The sequence below is a fragment of the Danio rerio genome, chromosome 14 (genome assembly GCF_049306965.1).
Source record: "Danio rerio strain Tuebingen ecotype United States chromosome 14, GRCz12tu, whole genome shotgun sequence".
In the NCBI taxonomy this organism is placed as follows: Eukaryota; Metazoa; Chordata; class Actinopteri; order Cypriniformes; family Danionidae; genus Danio; species Danio rerio.
In genome coordinates, this window is record NC_133189.1 from 9,422,198 (window position 1) to 9,440,000 (window position 17,803).

At 37.3% G+C, this 17,803-nt stretch overlaps 1 protein-coding gene across 3 annotated transcripts in view; it reads right to left on the minus strand.

The window, feature by feature from the left end:
* The window catches only part of atg2a (autophagy related 2A), a 76,694-nt gene that overhangs the window by 52,021 nt on the left and 6,870 nt on the right, over positions 1-17,803 (minus strand). For all 3 annotated transcript variants that reach the window (XR_012390218.1, XR_012390217.1, XM_009307758.5), the window contains exons 2-12: positions 16,077-16,239; positions 15,853-16,002; positions 14,079-14,181; positions 11,925-12,063; positions 11,509-11,703; positions 11,229-11,331; positions 6,379-6,546; positions 4,345-4,487; positions 2,737-2,812; positions 2,401-2,653; positions 188-329 (exon numbers count right to left, since the gene is read on the minus strand). Coding sequence is in view for 1 of the 3 variants with exons in the window: in XM_009307758.5 (XP_009306033.1) it covers positions 188-329; positions 2,401-2,653; positions 2,737-2,812; positions 4,345-4,487; positions 6,379-6,546; positions 11,229-11,331; positions 11,509-11,703; positions 11,925-12,063; positions 14,079-14,181; positions 15,853-16,002; positions 16,077-16,239 (1,635 nt within the window). In the remaining 2 variants the exon portion in view is untranslated. The remainder of the gene's footprint in view (positions 1-187; positions 330-2,400; positions 2,654-2,736; positions 2,813-4,344; positions 4,488-6,378; positions 6,547-11,228; positions 11,332-11,508; positions 11,704-11,924; positions 12,064-14,078; positions 14,182-15,852; positions 16,003-16,076; positions 16,240-17,803) is intronic.

Consider the following 17,803-nt stretch of genomic DNA (forward strand, 5'->3'; position numbering starts at 1 on the left):
AAAACAGGGCCCCTATATATGTATAGCAAGTTTACATTTCAATTAAACATGGTGAATGACTAATCTACTTTAAACAAACAATCCTACACATATCATAAAAAAGATTTACTAAAGTCAGCAGATTTTCCAAGAAGCCCTAATAACTGATAGCATTTGGGTTTTAGTATTTTGTGGTTGTTCTGTGTACCTCTGTGTACTGCGGTCCGCCTGCGTCCCACAGGCACTCCAGCAGTTCCAGCCTGCTGAAGGAGAGGTCAGTGGTAGTGGCTCGACTGTGCCGCCCTGCGCTACGCATCTCACAGGCCAGCTGCACTGCTGCACCAGTCACCCTGAAACCACAGATCAGAGCGCTGAACATCACATACTGTATACACAACCGGAACAGGCTATATACAGAAATTCAATTACTTTTACCTCTATTACCTTTTCTTTTTTTTTTGTTAAAAAGTATTTTCATATATTTAAACCCATGTGTGCTGTTGGAGATGTATCCATCCACTCTGGGGGATTTTATGTCTGAATTTGGCCACAACTTTGTTTCGGCAAATGGAATGATTTTTGGTGACAAATCTTATATTGAGACATATTTTGGGAAAACGCACTGACATTTTTCACAAACTCAACAATAAACTCTGGGCAAATTGACTACCCTTTCATTATGTTTGGGGCTGTTTTTGCCCCATTGACTTCTATTATATTCACATTTCTTGATCACAAATCCTTGACAGCATATAATCATGCATACTTGATTGTTGCTGGTTTTCTCTGTTGGGAAGAGGTACAATTTAACATTTTTATTGTTGATCATCAGTTGCAATGCAAAAAAAGCATAGTTTCTGCCTTTTATAAGGAGTTATACAGAGTACAAAGTGTGTATGAGAGAGAGAGCACACTTACCTTGATATGTCTGAGAAAATAAAAATAAGCAGCTTTGACACATGCACTCCGGTGTTCACGGCGACCCGCATTCGATTCCTGCCTCACTGTCCTATGCCGATCCTTCCCCTTTCTCTGCTCCCCATACTTTCCTGTCAATAATCTCTACTCTCCTATCTAATAAAGGTGAAAACCCCTCAATTATAAAAATAACTCCAGAGGCCTATCTAAAGAGTTGCCAACTGCTACCAACTGATGATTGAGAGTAAATGTCAAATTCTACCTCTTCCCACAAGGGGGGAAACCACCAACAATCAAGAATGCATAATTATATGCTGTAATGGCTTTGCAATCAAAACATGTCCTTATAATGAAACTCAATACGGGCAAAAACATTTCAATTAGAACAAAAAAAAAAAAAAACAGGGTTAAGACCATATTGACACTTTAGGTTTGATACAGTAACATTGGTGACATTGTAACTCACAGTATACTTACATACTGACTGCAAGAAAGCCAAAGAGCTTGCAAGGAAAACTAGTGTCTAAGCCTATTATAACTGCTTAACAATGCAATATAATTCAGATGGGTGGGAACAAACATATTGTTTTGCAATTTATTTACACTATGAAAGGTTAATAAAAAAGAGAAATACAAAACAATAGTAATTAGACCAGTTAAAAAAAAAACTTTGAGGGGTTTAACAATGAATTAATGAAACTTTAGAAATGCATTTTTATTACTAGCAAATTGGCTGATTTCATATTTTAGTATTTAGAATATTTGTAAAAAATTAAATAAAATAAAATGAGTATGCGTCTTTTTAATCTTTTTTATTTCCTTTGTTACTGCAGTAAGCACAGCAGATTTCATTAACTACACAACACCCTGATATTCACAGAATATTTTAAGGCAAACTTTAGCACACAACTATAAATTGTAGGATAAAAAATATACAAATTTTAATACCTCGTGAATAGCATTTTAGACTTTTAAACACTTAAAAACTTCAATCTGGCTTATAACACATCAGATGTGTCATCATTCTTATTATCATGAACCTAACTCTAATCCTTGTGCCTGCCATTTTAATGATTTGTTGTTTAAATGCGTTTTAACAACTCTTATCTCGTACATAATGTTGGTGCTTTTGTTTATTTTGTTTGCATACATTATAATTATTAGGATTTTCTTAACTATGTCCATGTTAGTGCTTCTTTGTTATGCTTGGGTCATTGAATAACTTTTGTATTTTTTACAGTTTTCTGACAATTTAAAAAAAAAAACTGTCCAGGGTCAATGGATGAAAAATAGGCTTTTGGCTAAATCTGTTGCATTTGCTGAAATGCTAATTAATGTACACAGTCCCTGCCAAAAAAAAAAAAAAAAAATTAATTAAATTAAAATGTTTTATGGGCTTTAAATTTCTCTAAATTGATTTATCAACTTTTATTACATTTTAAGACCCCAAAGGAGACGCCCCAGCACACCCTGAGGATGAACCATTATTGATTCCTGTCGTACCTGATGTGGGAGTGGGGACACGCTTTAGCAAAGCTTCCTCTCAGGTTCTGGAAGTCTCTCTCGCTGAACATGCTGTCCTTAAAGAACGCAAGCTCACTGAAAAACAGCTGTGACACCTCAGCCAATGAGGAGAGCCCGTCAGGCCCGGGAGGCGGGTCTTCTTCTAAGAGAGTCAGTGTAACTCCGCCCAGAGAAAGGCGGATAAACGAGTCTGGCTTCATCGGCTCTGATTGGCTGCCTCGAGACGACCGCTCTATTAACAGAAAAATGAAGACTGTTGACTGACAGAAACATTGATGGAATGTAGCAACACACACAACAGGTTTTGAAACATACTTGAAGGTCTGCTACATTGAGGCAAACTAGAAAAGGATCCTGGTACAGGATAACGTCGAGGACAGTTTAGCATTCCCTGTAAAAGATTCAAGAGAAAGTCAATCAGAGGTATGTTTCTGAAAACCATCATTAGCCAACCAAGGTCACAAGTTCTGTCATTACAAACACAGTTTGTCGATCTGGCTTGGTTTCCCAAATCCATCGTTCCAACAAACATTCGCAAACATGTGCACTTGCAACTACACCTCTAGAGATGTAGTTAGAAGCCTAGTTCCTGGTTGCATTCAATAGACTGGAGGAACTATGACGTCAATTTGTATGCAAAAACACGAAAGCGAGGTAGGAATTTAGCAGTACCGGTTCCCTCTTCCCAAAGTCAATGGGTTTTTTCAATGGGATTTTAGTTAAATCGCTTAAATAAGATTCGTGGCTAACAGAAACTCAAGATACCTTCATGTTTTATTCTAAGACATAAAACACATCAGTCACATCACACTCTTGATTTTTTAAATCGGTTATGCTTCTTTAAAAGGATGGTTGTTATCAAGTTGCCAAATGGGACTACAGGCAGTGTCGGACTCATTATCTGAAGCGCAGCTCGCTTGTGTTGGGCATTTGGATCTGTCTGTTATTTAAGTATTTTAATGAATAGTATTTTATAGTTTGTAGTATTTTTGTAACTGGGAACTAATGTTGTGTGTAGATAATTCCTTCACATGTAAAGGCTGTCGAGACAGATTAATTTGTTAAACATTTATTTTATTTCAACGATATTATGAAGATACTGCTTACCAGTGCAGTCTGTCTCTTTCCTGCTCTCAGTAATACAAACGAGTGAATAAATGTGTAAAAATACAGACATATTAACTGTCATTTTAACACGATCAAGTGATTTTTTTCCCCCCGTTTTTTTCTTCATCTGAACACATTTAACTCTGTCCTAATATTTACACTTCTCCTTAAAATGTATAGCATATGTGGCTGTATGGGCTGCTTTTCGCTGTACTTCGTGACATAAAAAAAAATATTGAATGTTTTCTCTATCCATGATGGAGTTTGCAGGCATTTAGACTTGTCCCTCACGCCTAATTTCTGTCGTCTGTTACTAAGGTAGGCGGACTGTGTGCACACGAGTAATACACTTATTTAAATAAGTCTTGTGATAATCCTATGTAGGCAAATTTATACATACAGTTTTAAAATATTTACAACAACTGTAAAGCAAAACAGATGTATTACCCACATATGGGTATGGATTATAATATAACAAACAAAGAGATTAACTATTTGTCACGGAGCATATTTCTAAAAATAATTTGGAAAAGTCGTCTGTAGCTGGGTGGTGCTGATGTCACAGGCAAGCGTCCTAAAGGCGTTGTAGTCCGTTTATAGCCTTATGTTAGCTTTCAGTTCTTGCGTTTGCATTCAAGATCCAAAAGTGCTCAAAGTTGTATTTTGAGCACTTTTGGATTAAATTTTTTTTTTTTAATTAATGCAAAAACTGAAATGTTTTTACAGTGAAACAATTTAAACTATGTCTGGCTTCATTATGCTTCGTCATTCATAAAAAAACAACACGCATATCAGTTCTTAAATAAGCAGTTCTACCTGTGGAGACAGAGGGTTTGTTTGAGCCAGGCTGCTCTGGCTATGAATGGACGACTCCATATCGCTGTCAGATAATTCACTCCCGGACCGTGTCGACAACACACTGCTGGTCATACATCCGGGACCCATAGAGTAAAACATCTCTAAGAGAAAAGAATGTCTATGATCAAAACACAACAAATTCTGGCAAAACAGAGTTATGCTCAGTGTCATCATCATCCTTTAGAAAGCATCTTATTGTGCACATTTTGATAATTATAATCATTGATACAGTTTCGCTGCCAACTATGTGGTAACCATTAATGTGGCCGGCATTTCATTCATTCATTTTCCTTCGGCTTAGTCCCTTTATTCAACAAGGGACGCCACAGTGGAATGAACCGCCAACTTATCAAGCATATGTTTTACACAGTGGATGCCCTTCCAGCCACAACCCAGCACTGGGAAACATCCATACACTCTTACAATCATACACCACAGCCAATTTAGCTTAATCAGTTTACCTATACAGCATGTCTTTGGACTGTGGGGAAAACCGGAGCACCCAGAGGTAACCCACGCAAACATGCAGAGAACATGCAAACTCCACACAGAAATGCCAACTGACCCAGCCGAGACTCAAACCAGCGACCTTCTTGCTGTGAGGCAACAGTGCTAACCACTGAGCCACCATGCCACCCTAGTTAAAATTGTTTTAGTATAGTATATATGAACTTAAATGTATGATCTTTCTATTCCCAAAGATGTTTGGTAACCAAACTCTTATTTTATTGGATAAAACGACACAATAAATCTGTTTCGTTTTAATGCACTAAAAATTACTGGCTATTTTTATTGAGAAACTGTTAAAGGTGCAGTAGGTGATTGTCTTCAGAAACATTTTTTGTTGTGCTGGTTGAAAATCTCTTCACAGTCCAATAGTAATGATTACAGTAAATGATCTAAATGTGTTTATATGTATTTTTATATTCAGGTTAAAGCATAAAACTAAAAAATGTTCATCCAATTAAATAGAGTCGGACCGTCATCTCCCTTAATTCCGATAGGCAGGTCAGACTGTTTGTCAACAAATGTAGATTCCGACTTCTGCGTATGTGTTCAAGCAGATACGCCATTAGCGAGTGCCCGTCTGCATCACAAACGCATGCGCGCAAGCGAGCTGCGGGCCGCCCGCAGATGCCGAGTCGGAGCCGGAGGCGTCGAAGGACAGCCGAGCTCGGGCCGATTACTGTAAAGCCAGGCGCTGGTATAATTCGCCCTTAAAGCGGCCACGCGGTCATGAGACGGACCGGGAGAAATCAAAAGCTGCATTGAAACTTTTGAAAATCCTTAATCAGTATTGGAGTTACTTTAGCACGCTGGAGAAAGGACGAGACCATGGCTGAAGTATTACTGTTAGACAGGTAATGTTCTGTTTTGAAACTATTTTTGTCAGGCTAAGCTTATGTTAGATTGTGTTCTGTTATGAATGACTTCTATGCACAGACGTGTTGTTCAGCCACTGAAATCTCCCAGTGAAAGATTGATGTGATTATTTTCAGTTTCATAAGGTTCTTTGACAGCAGCTCTAATGTAGATTTATATTTAGTTTAACAACAATACACCAGTAAATAGAGCTATTCCGCCTAACCTGTTTTATTGAGCTGAAGTTACTTTTATATTCACATTGGGTCATTTTTGAACAATGACGGCCTTTCTATACTGTTTACCGCTAACGTTAATCTGAATATTCGCTCTGAAATAGCATGCAAGTGTGGCAAAGTATTTCATGTAATTCCTGCACGGCGCTGGCACTAACTAACTGGCGAATGACATGAACTAGTGGGTTGTCTGTCGGCTGTTGTGACGCGGTCCGCGCGCTCGCGATATCAGGGGATGTGGCTTTGAATCACAGTCCCTCCCCGCCGTCCAAAGATAATATGCCAAGCGGTTAGCATTTGGGCAGATCACCTACTGCACCTTTAAAAGCATTCATTTTCAAAGCGAGTGAAGGAGCCTCAGACAAACACACACACACAAAAAAAATCTCCTCACCTCCGTTCTCCAGGGTTTGTACATAGGGCTCTGCATCCAGCTCCAGGTCTCTGTCATACAGTTCTGAGTTCAGCTGCTTACTAAGATCCTCTTCAATCAATCGGAGGTCATCAGTACCAAGGGGCCTGGAAACCCCTCCACCAGACACAACTCCACCAGCACTGCCTTCTGATAGACAAACAGACAGACAAACAAAGAGAAAGAGAGCAATGTAAAAATAATGTTTTTATAACAGCCCCTTTGCAAAACCCTTCCCGACCCCCTTGCTATGTCTGACAAATTTTTTGGACATGTTGGGGTGAAAAAAAAAAATTACACTTTGGCTGTGTCCGAAACCGCCAACTACTCAGTAGGTACTGCATTTGAATTTAAATGTACTACTCGGCCGTTGGAAAAGTACGTTCTATACAGTAGGAATGTGAAAAGTGGAATTCGGGCGTACTACATCCGCCATTTTGTCATAGTCAAGTGACATACCTGCGTCATTTGCGTCGCTTCACTTCCATTCTCTCGAAGGGCATTATGGGATAGCGCAGTGTGCATGGGATGTGCACTCCAGAATCTCGCCGAAAGTAGTAAGTCATCCGGGTACTTCTGGCATACTGAATTTCGAATTCTATGAATTCGGGCATACAACTCGGCTTGCATACTGATTTTAGTATACTATATAGTATGGAAGTATTTAGCTTCGGACTCAGCCTTTCACTGGGGTCGATGAACATGCTGGGACATTCACTTGGATTTCTGGATGGCACCTCTTTTACCCCTTTTTCAAGATTTAATAAGTCTTTTGTGTCTCCAGAATGTGTCTGTGAAGTTTCAGGTGAAAACCCATCAGATTATTTATCATACCTTTTAGGATATTGGAATTTTCAGCTTTAAACGCAATGTAGCTGTTTTTGTTGCTTGTGCTTTTAATGCTAGTTCTTCCCGCCCACCGTTTCCCCTTGCCTGTCAGAGTGTGCCTCATCAGATAAACAGCACAGTGACAGACATAAAGGAAGCAGATCTCTCATATCTCTCTCGTGTGGAGTTAATTCAAGCCTTTCTGCGACGATGAGTCACACACAATATCGTCATTCACGCACATACACACATACACACACAGAGCGCGCATTTAACTTTGCACTGTTTTTGCACAGCAAATGTGACAGGATAAACATTAATATCCACTGCTTTATGGATATCCATTTTGTTAATGTACAAAATAAACTGCATTTATTGTCCACGTCAGTTCTTGTTGATATGACTCTATGTATTACTATGGGCCCTATCATAAACCCGGCACAATGTGGCGCAAGGCGCGACGCAATGGTTGTTGGCTACTTTCAACTCGAAGCAAGAGTTGTTTTGACGTTTTGCACCACGCTGTTTAAATAGCAAATGCATTTGCGCTTATATGTGAACCCATAGGTGTTTTAGGTGGTCTAAAAAAGGAGGTGTGTTAGGGTGCATTGCTGGCGCGTTGCTATTTTGAGGAACTAAAATACATTGTTCAATAGACCAGCCGAGAGTAGGTCTGAAGTCTAGCGTAGTTAGGTCTGAAGTAGAGCGTTGTTATTTGTGCGCCTCACTTAAACATTGCTTAATACACACAGTGTGTACAGCAATACACAAGTATCTTTACAAATGAAAAAAATTAAAGGATTAAAATATTACAAAAATTATTATTTTTTACATAAATATAAAAACTACTGCCTCAATGCCTTCTATATCTCAGGGGGCTTTTTTAGTTTATTCATGACAATTTGCTTTTGTATAATGTGATTATTATTATTACTTATTATATGCATATTTATATTTGTTTTTTATAAACAAAGCTTAGATTTGCCCACCTGTCAAGTTTTAGACCAGGACGTGTGTTTGGATATAACTCAGTTGTTTGATCACACTTCATTATTACTGTTAATTTATTCGTTTGCTGGAATTTAGAACTGAATTTAGAAATAGTTTTGAAACAAATCTTTGCGCTTAACAAATAAAATTAATTATGAAGGGCTAATGGATGTGTGCATACAGCACGTTTCCTTATCCACGGAATAGAGTGAAAGTAAAGAATAAGGAGTCTCATCTCTCATTCTCGCCCTGCAGATGCTCTCTTTAACTGTTTTATTGCTAGTGGAATGCTCAGTTTTTCCACAAAGTCTGCCATGTAAATAGCAAATGTGCTCATGGCGCGACGCAACTGCCTCTTAAAGGGAATGGGAGAAGAGAGTCTGATTGGTTTTTTCTTAAAACACACCTATAACTCATTAAGAGAATAAGCACAACCATGCTAGACCATGCGCCGCGACGCAAAGTAGATTTTTACATGGTTAAAATAGCAAAAGTGGATTCTGACACGCCCTGAATGCTTTTGCGCTCTGCACTTTGGACTTTGTGCCTAGATCGTCAAAATAGAGTCCTATGTTAATACGCAGCAGTTAATCAATTTGGTGGGCGGGGAAACCACAATCCTACATCACGTTGTGGTGGGCCTCAAAATGGGAGGGATTTAGATCCTATTTTTAATCTCAGGAAATTAAAAAAAGAGACTTATTGTGTTTCTATAACCCCAATATGACTGTTGACACACTATACCTGACACACAGTTCTGTCCAAACAGCTTACAAAAGATAATTTTCATCATAGTTACCCTTTAAATAGATAGTTCGTTCAAAAATGTAGGGCGCACACACACTATGCTATCTGAATCGTGCCCAGGCCCGTTTCCCGGATCGTTTGGGAAGTGTGAGTGCTCTGAATCTGGCTCAGTCGTGGTTCAGTTGGCGCTTCTTTAACTGAACAGCGCATCATCGATGACGTAAGCGTGGTTCGGGTTGGATACAATGTGAGTGCGGGCCGTGGGAGGAGATGGGAGGGCGGACAAGCGTGCTTCAGCACGGTTCAAGGCAACTATACATAGTGTGAGTAATAAATGTCCTGTTAAGACCGGGACAGTTCAGTTCAGTTTCCTTTGTTTTGTCATTCAAAACATCACAGTTGATGTAATGCAGAACGGGACACATGACACACTGGGAAAGATGAATGAAGGTCATGTTTTGGAACACCATCAGGGTGAGTAATTGAGTTTGCATTTATTTGTACTTATCTTTTAAACATAAATACAAAAAAATGAATATGTTGAATCTATAACAGTGTTAATTTCGTTGACGAAGACTATGACGAAAAATATTCGTCAACGAACATTTTTTACAGACGAAAACTAAATAAAAACTAAATAAAAAGTCAGATACGATGACGAAGACGATGACGAAATTTAACTGACACTTTAGTCAACGAATAAAAACGAGAGGAAAATGTTGGGGCGGGACGAATGGAGAAGAGATCCAATAAGAACTACCCTTTTGTGGGGAAATCCAATCAGAGCAAATCTTTTGAGGGCAGGTTGATCTTGGCAAAGCCATTTTCAAAACAAAAGCCGCGGTTTTCAAGTTATGATGACGTTTGTTATACATTATATTTAGTTACACATTATACTTGGTTACAAAGCGTTGGTTAATTTAAGTTGACTTTTCTCGTTAGCAACACGCTAAAGTTTTGTTCACTCGGTCCGAGGGCAGCGTCTCATGAACAGACAGACAGAAATGTCAGAGCTTGGTCTAGGACGAAAACGAAGAATTGACATCTGGTCAAACTTCACATATGACAACAAGGACAACAAGAGCGTCTGTAAACCATGTGGAGTAAAAATCGCTGGGAAAAACACCACCAACTTGAAGCGACATTTACAGACGGCTCATCCAGAAATCCACACCAAGGTAAGCATAAACGCTAACGTTAAGGTTATCCTATAAGATAAACCACCGTGATTCTGCTAAACTTGGAATAAAATTGAAGCCAAAGGAAATTAACTTTAAATAGTATTGATTAAACGAATTGTCTCGCTGAATTAATTAATATAAATATGTGTACTATTATAATAGATGTTGTGGTGATATGACTCGACAAAAGGTGTGTGTGTGTGTGTGTGTGTGTGTGTGTGTGTGTGTGTGTGTTATATGGCAAGAAAGAAGAAAATATCACAACTTTGTATATCATTTATATATCCTCATAGATACAGAAGATGTCTGATGACCATGGGCCAGGTGGAAATAAAGCTAGTGATGCTACTATGCTACTAGTACAACACAGCAGCAGGCCATCTCAGATTTCCTAAGGTCTTCAAAGTACAAGACTGAATCAAAGGAACAACAGACCAAGGAGCAGGCCATAGCTAGATGGATTGGACGGACAGGTTTACCACTCACAACAATTGAGGATGAGGACTTTGTGCTAATGATGGGGATGATAGATGGGAGACTAACAGTTCCAAAGAAAACTAAAATTAGCAATTTAATTAAAACACAGTATGAATGCTGTACTTTATCTTGAAAGAATGTCATATGCGTTTCATATAATTCAGGGACAATGCATATCTTTTTCAGGGAGCATGTATATTGTTCAGGGAGAGCAGGTCTTGTGGTTATTTTTTGTGAAAAAGACTCATGTTTTTGACATGTAATAAAATGTTTTTATTATAACAATTAGATATGTGCCTATATTCTATATATGCTTCCATATATTATATTATACTTACAATTACATGAATTATGGAGAAAAATCTGCTAATATTTGGTCTACTAAAACTAGACTAAGACTAATAGACTTAAGACTAAACTAAGACTAAAACTCTTATGATATTTAGTCAACTAAACTAGACTAAGACTAAAAGATTTCAGATGACTAAAATAGGACTAAAACTAAATGGTGTATTATTCCAAAGACTAAGACTAAGACTAAATCAGAATTTGCTGTCAAAATTAACACTGATCTATAATATAAAATAAAAAACAGACTGCTAATGTTACCTGATGTCTCAATACAGAGGGAAGACAGGAGGTCCGTGAGGTGCGTGATCTGACTGGGTGACAGCAGCAGGTGGAGACACCCGACTTTCCCATCCAACTCAAACTACGAGAAAAAAGACATCATTCAGAACACAGTTGGCTGTGGATGCACATTCCATTAATCCATGTAAAGGCAGAAAAAGCTCATCGCTTGATTTAATTACCTCAAAAGAATCAAGATTATCTATCACTTATAAAAATTCATATGGAGTCTTTTTAATTGTATATTGTGCACACAAACCTTGGGCCCAGGCAGCATCTCATTCTGTTTAACTTTAACTGTTGTCTCTATGAATCCAGAGCACTGTCCAATCAGCAGAGGCTCAGGGGTCTTCTGGGTGGGATGCAACGATTTAGGGGCATCATCAACTTCTTCATCTTCATCTGATTTATTCGTCTCCCTGCTGCTCGTCATGTCATCGGGATGAATCACTCCCTAATGGATAAGTTTAATGACACTGTTAGCTGCGCACACTATTATCTGTACACATTTAGCAGGTTCTTTTAACCAACCTGACTCACAAATCAGGAGTATTACAAAAAAGAAATTTGCCATCAGAGTCGACAACATTCACAGTACGCAAAGTTTAGTTTAAAGCAAAATTCGAGTGATACATAAGCTAGCGCAGAAGTGAAATACAGAGGAAAAAGACTGACCTGAGATCCTCCCAGGGTCTCGTAGAGCAGCTTTACAGAGTTGAGCTGGAGGATCTTGTGCAGGAAGGCTGGTGGCTGGTGGATGTCTACAGGCACTGTCTGGCTTGAGTCTCTCACAGCCTCATCGCAATAATCCACCCTGCAGTACCACACAACACCACCAGGTGAACAAAACACAAGAACGGACACAAACAATGGAAAGCCCCCTCTGGGAAAGTGTTTGTTTTGAAAGAATATCATTGATGATGTGTATTTTTAGCTAAAGCATTGGATGTGATGAGAGGATTTATAAAGAGTATTGTGGCATAATATGGTTTTCAATAACATAAGCCACTCTTACTCTTTTTCAATGTGCTTCATCTCTAAGTTGGACTACTTCCAATAAATGTCTGTTCTTGAACTTTGCAAAATCTGACCAAAGTGTAAAAACTTTATGGTCAAATTTTGTATAGCATATATAGATCTAGATATGTATATACACACCATTTTTCTCAGAAAACATATTTCTAAAGGTGTAGTTGACATGAAATTTTCGCCAGATGTTGGTAACAACCAAAGAAAAACATATATGAAAAGAAAACAAACCTTATTCGTTTACAAATGAAGTAATGTGTAATAAAATGAAATAACTCAGGGGAAAAGTATGGAACACATGAAGAAAGGGAGGTGTAGAAAGGCAGTGAAAGCCCAGACAGCAGCTGAAATCTCTCAGTATTTCTTCAGCAACCTTCTGCCCTTCCTCATTGTAAATTAATATTCACTGCATCAGTCCAACATCTACATAAGAAGGGTGATGAAGATAAAACAAGCGTGGACATTTCAGCAAGACAATGATCAAAAACACAGCCAAGGAGACTCTCAAATTGTTTCAGAGAAAGAAAATCAAGCTGTAGAATGGCCCAGCCAATCACCTGACTTGAATGACTTGAGTAGAAAATACAAAATAAAGATTTAATAGACGAGACACAGACGAGACCCTCTTTAGAGATTCTCCTTGTGTCATTACACTGTTATTACACACAAAACGAAATCTGATCTTTTTGTTTTATTTTTAGGTTTGTATAGTTTGAGTTTTTACCAAAATCTGGTTCAATTCCATGTCAACAGCAACAGAGTACAAATATGTGGATGTTTCCCAGAGATGGGTTGCGGCTGGAAGGGCATCTGCTGCGTAAAAACTTGCTGGATAAGTTGGCGGTTCATTCCGCTGTGGCGACCCCGAATTAGTAAAGGGACTAAGCCGACAAGAAAATGAATGAATGAATGATACAAGATTACTAGTTATGCAGTTTATTTTTCAATTCACATGTTCATAACAAATGATACATTATTTAATATGTATTACTTAGTCAATCATGATTGTTATTTATAAAGATGCAATTTGTAATCATTTATAATCAATCATAATAATTCTATAAATGATCTGTCACGTTTTTTCTTTTCTTTTTTTAAATAAATGATTGTTTAGAAATGTGAGTTGGAAGATCAGTTAAATTTGCAACAAACCATTTATAAATGCATAATAAGCACATCTTTATATGGAAAGTTTGCATTCTGTTTTCACTATATCATAAATGATGCATTAATAAAAGTTAGTAACTGTATTATGACTCAAAACAAGTATTTAAAAGGCTTATCAAAAATATAAAACCATTCATTTATTAGACAGAACAAAATCTGTTCATCTGTGTTACCATGGCATAACAACATTTTAACATTTCAAACTACATCTTTATAAATATGAATACAATCATGACTGACTAATTAATACTTAGAAATCATGTATAATGTGTAATAAACATAAAAAAATGAAATGCATAACTAGTAAGTATTACTAACACTATTTTAAATGTAGATGTAACAGTCATTATAATACAATATAAGGTTTGTTGTGTCCTTATACAGTAGATACATTAATAAAATTGTTATGATTCATCAACAATTATAATTCATTGTAAGTATGAGCTTCATCAAAAGTGTTACTGAAACTTCTTTCAAAAACATAAAAGGTTCATTTTTTTAACTGTATCTGTTTTTTCACAATTACATTTTTCTTTACAAGAATGCAACAAATGTATTCCACATTTACCTATTTTATTTAATAAATATACAGACAATACACAATTCCAAGACTAACATAATCTATGGCCTCACCGTTTAATGCGCATCTCTAAGGCAACCCCAGTCTCATGGTCCAGGGAATGGTGTTCTACTCGCACTATGGTGTCCAGGAAGGTGACTTTTATTCGACGCAGAACTGCACACACACACACAGGCAGGAATAGAACCACACTGAGATTAGGCTTTCAGAGTTTACAGATTCAGAAGTACATACAGTTAAAGTCAGAATTATTAGCCCGCTTTTGAAATTCTTTTCTTTATTTAAATATTTACCAGCAAGGACATTTTCAAAGTATGTCTGATAATATTTTTTCTTCTGGAGAAAGTCTTATTTGTTTTATTTCGGCTAGAATAAAAGCAGTTTAAAAATTTTTAAAGACCATTTTAAGGTCAAAATTATTAGCCCCTTTAAGCTATATATATTTTTAAATAGTCTAAAGAACAAACTATCGTTATACAATAACGTGCCTAATTACCCTAACCTGCCTAGTTATCCTAAATAACCCAGTTAAGCCTTTAGATGTCACTTTAAGTTGTAAGTGTCTAGAAAAATATCTAGTCAAATATTATTTACTGTCACCATGGCAACGATAAAATAAATCGGTTATTAGAAATGAATTATTAAAACTAGTATGTGTAGAAATTTGTTGAAAAACAAAAACCTTCACTTCGTTAAACAGAAATTAGGGGAAAAAAACAAACAGGGGGGCTATTAATTCATGGGGATTAATAATTCTGGCTATATTTTTATGCAAATAAATGTAAACCCCTTTTTAGCATATTCAAACAAGAACTGGAACAGTAGTATCATACCATTCAACATCTAGAAGCTCAAGAGTGGTTTAAACTCCTAGAATTTGTGCTTATTGCTTTGTTTAATTAGCCTATTTATTTATGTTTATTTCCTTTTCATGTGCCCTTTTCGTTTCCCCATTTTTTTTCTCATTATACTTTTGTTATAGGCTACTTACATTTTATTAATAATTCCCTTGTTGTGAAAAATGAACTATAGTTTGTAGAGATTATATTCAGTTTTATTTGTACTGTAAGTCTTTTGTTGTTATTGCAAAACCATGTGATCTGTCATGACTGCAGCACACTACAAGCCCCAGTGTCCAACCTGATGGCCCGTTTTCAACTCCGCCCCCGCCTGCACTCAGCTAATCTTGTTGATTGCCAGCTGCAGCCGTGCTTCATGTCGAAGGCAGCTAATATTACACAGCGCTGTTACCTTGCTGGGTGGGGACTATTTTTCTGTCCGTCTTAGTACACAATTTAACTACAGAAGAATCAAGGTTTAAATAGGTACAATATCAAAACAATTTTTTTAATTTTTATGCTCAAGATGCTAATGGTCTAATCTGATTCAATGATTTATGCTAAGCTAAGCTAAAAGTGCCCCCACCAGAGCAGGAGATCATCTGAATGGATTCAAAAAGGAAAAAACTCAACTGTCTAAGTCTAGGGGATGTGCAAAATGAGTGTTCTTTTAATAACTGAACAGAACTGTTTTTTATTAAATAGGAATACTTTAAATAAAACAAACTAATTATATATAAAAGTAATTATAAAAATAAAAAATATATAAATATATAAAATAAATAAAAGTAATTATATTAAATTACAACTAGCACATCTATTAAGGAAGTCAAGGGAACAATGTTCATTATAACAGTTATTACAGATATATTGTTTACCTCAAAACTTAATTAAAAACATGCTTTATTGAACAAAAGGAGAAGAAAACAAAACTACTAATACAAGTGCAAATGTTCACAAGCACATTCCTAGAAACACACACACACACCTGTCTCAATGGTCTGTGCAAACATTTCCAGCCCCTCCAGGGGAGCAGGTGGCTCTTCTGACGCCTCGGGTGGGTCCTTCAGGCACTCCTGGGCCAGCTGCATGCTGGATGTCATACAGGATGACCACCCTTGGGAATCCCAGCTTCCGTCTAACAAAAGAACAAACTATTAAACACTCCTGAATGAAATGCATGCTATCAACCAAAAGGGTTACTGAACTCACTGGTTCTGTATTTGGGTCGGCATGTTATTTGCAGTCCAGTGATTTCAAGAGTGCAGTGTTCTGTCACGAGCGCCGCCCAGGGAATAGTCACTGCGATGCTGTTCACAAAACCTTCAACAATCTCCAGAGGAGCTCCCAGAGAATCCAACAACTCATTCACAGCCTGAAAAGGAGATTCAGAGTACAGTTAGAAAATTAAAAAATGATCTAATATAAGAACAGAAGCAAAAATGAATGCGAGGATGCCCAAATTTGATCATTAATATGACCCCACATTAGCCATGGGGAGATGGAAACGTGAAAAAAAGTTTTTTAAAAAACGCCAAAATGTTCTGCTATACCTTTCCTACGGTATAAGGCTGGGCCGGAAAACGATATTATAACGAGTCACAATAAATATATGTCATTAACAATGATGAGCTCTGGACCTTTTCACTCTATAAAGATCTAAGAGCCAATCACACAGAAATGTGCAACAAAGGGAAACGAAAAGTGAGTTGATATTAGAAATGAACCGAATCTTAGTCCACAGGAAATTTATTGGCCAAATGTTATGCCAATTAATGGACCCTCAATGGAGTCTATGATTAATTCGAATTATTTAGCCTGACACCAGGGCCGGAGTGGGACTCATTTTTAGCCCTGGAGTTTCAAGCCGGACTGGCCAACCTCAGTTCACGACTGTCTATATTAAAATAAGGTCATTTCCAATTCAGTTTCACTATGACTAGTGACACTATAACGTCTTTTTCAAGAAAACAGCTGCTTTAGAAATTCAAATGTCCAAAAGCCCAACAGTATTATATGTCTTAACAATAAAAATGAAACAAAAAATATCTATATATATTTTTCAGGTGAGATTCGATCACGGGTCGGACGACATAGTGACGCAACGTGTTTACCACTGGCCCACTAAAGCGCTAATGCAGTGAGTAGAAAAAAAAGCATTGGACTGTGACCTGCAAGCCACAGTATTACTTTCTATTGATGGCTTAATCTTTTTCTCCCCTTTTTAGATTTCTGATCAAGTTATGTCAGATTTATTAATGTAGTGAATCATCTGATTTTCCTTGAGCAGGTGTATTATTCATTAATATTAATTATTCGAATTCGCTGTTTGGGGTCGAATAATGATAGTTAACGTTATAATAATCAATAATCATCATTAACGTTAGTTAACCTGCAGGCTGCATTTTGCTCACGGGGCTGTGAGAAAATATATATGAGAAGCGGCGCTGCGGCGAAATAATGGATAAAAAGAGTGAAGCTTTGGTCAAATAAATAAATAGATGAAAAAAGTGCGACTGCTGAGAGTGCAAGCAGCTAGGGACACCGGCCATCACGGCCAAAAAAACGGACCGGCCCACCGGGAATTCTCCCGGTGCTCCCGATTAGCCATCCGGGCCTGCCTGACATGTTTCCTCTTCCAAAATATTTTAAATGCTTCTAAAAAATGTAAATCTATTGTGTTCAAAGAGGAAATTGTTTGTCTTTTACCCAGACATTCAAAAAGAAATATTTTACAGCAGTAACCACAATACCGTAAAATCGTGATGTTTTTAATCCGAGGTTATCATACCGTCAGAATTATATACCGGCCCATGCCTACTCCCCACCCTAACAAATTAAATATAAAACAATAGTTTATATTATTTAGGTATTTATAAAAATGTAGACAGTAAAGATTCAAATACATATAACACTTTTGATTTACGGGCAGCACGGTG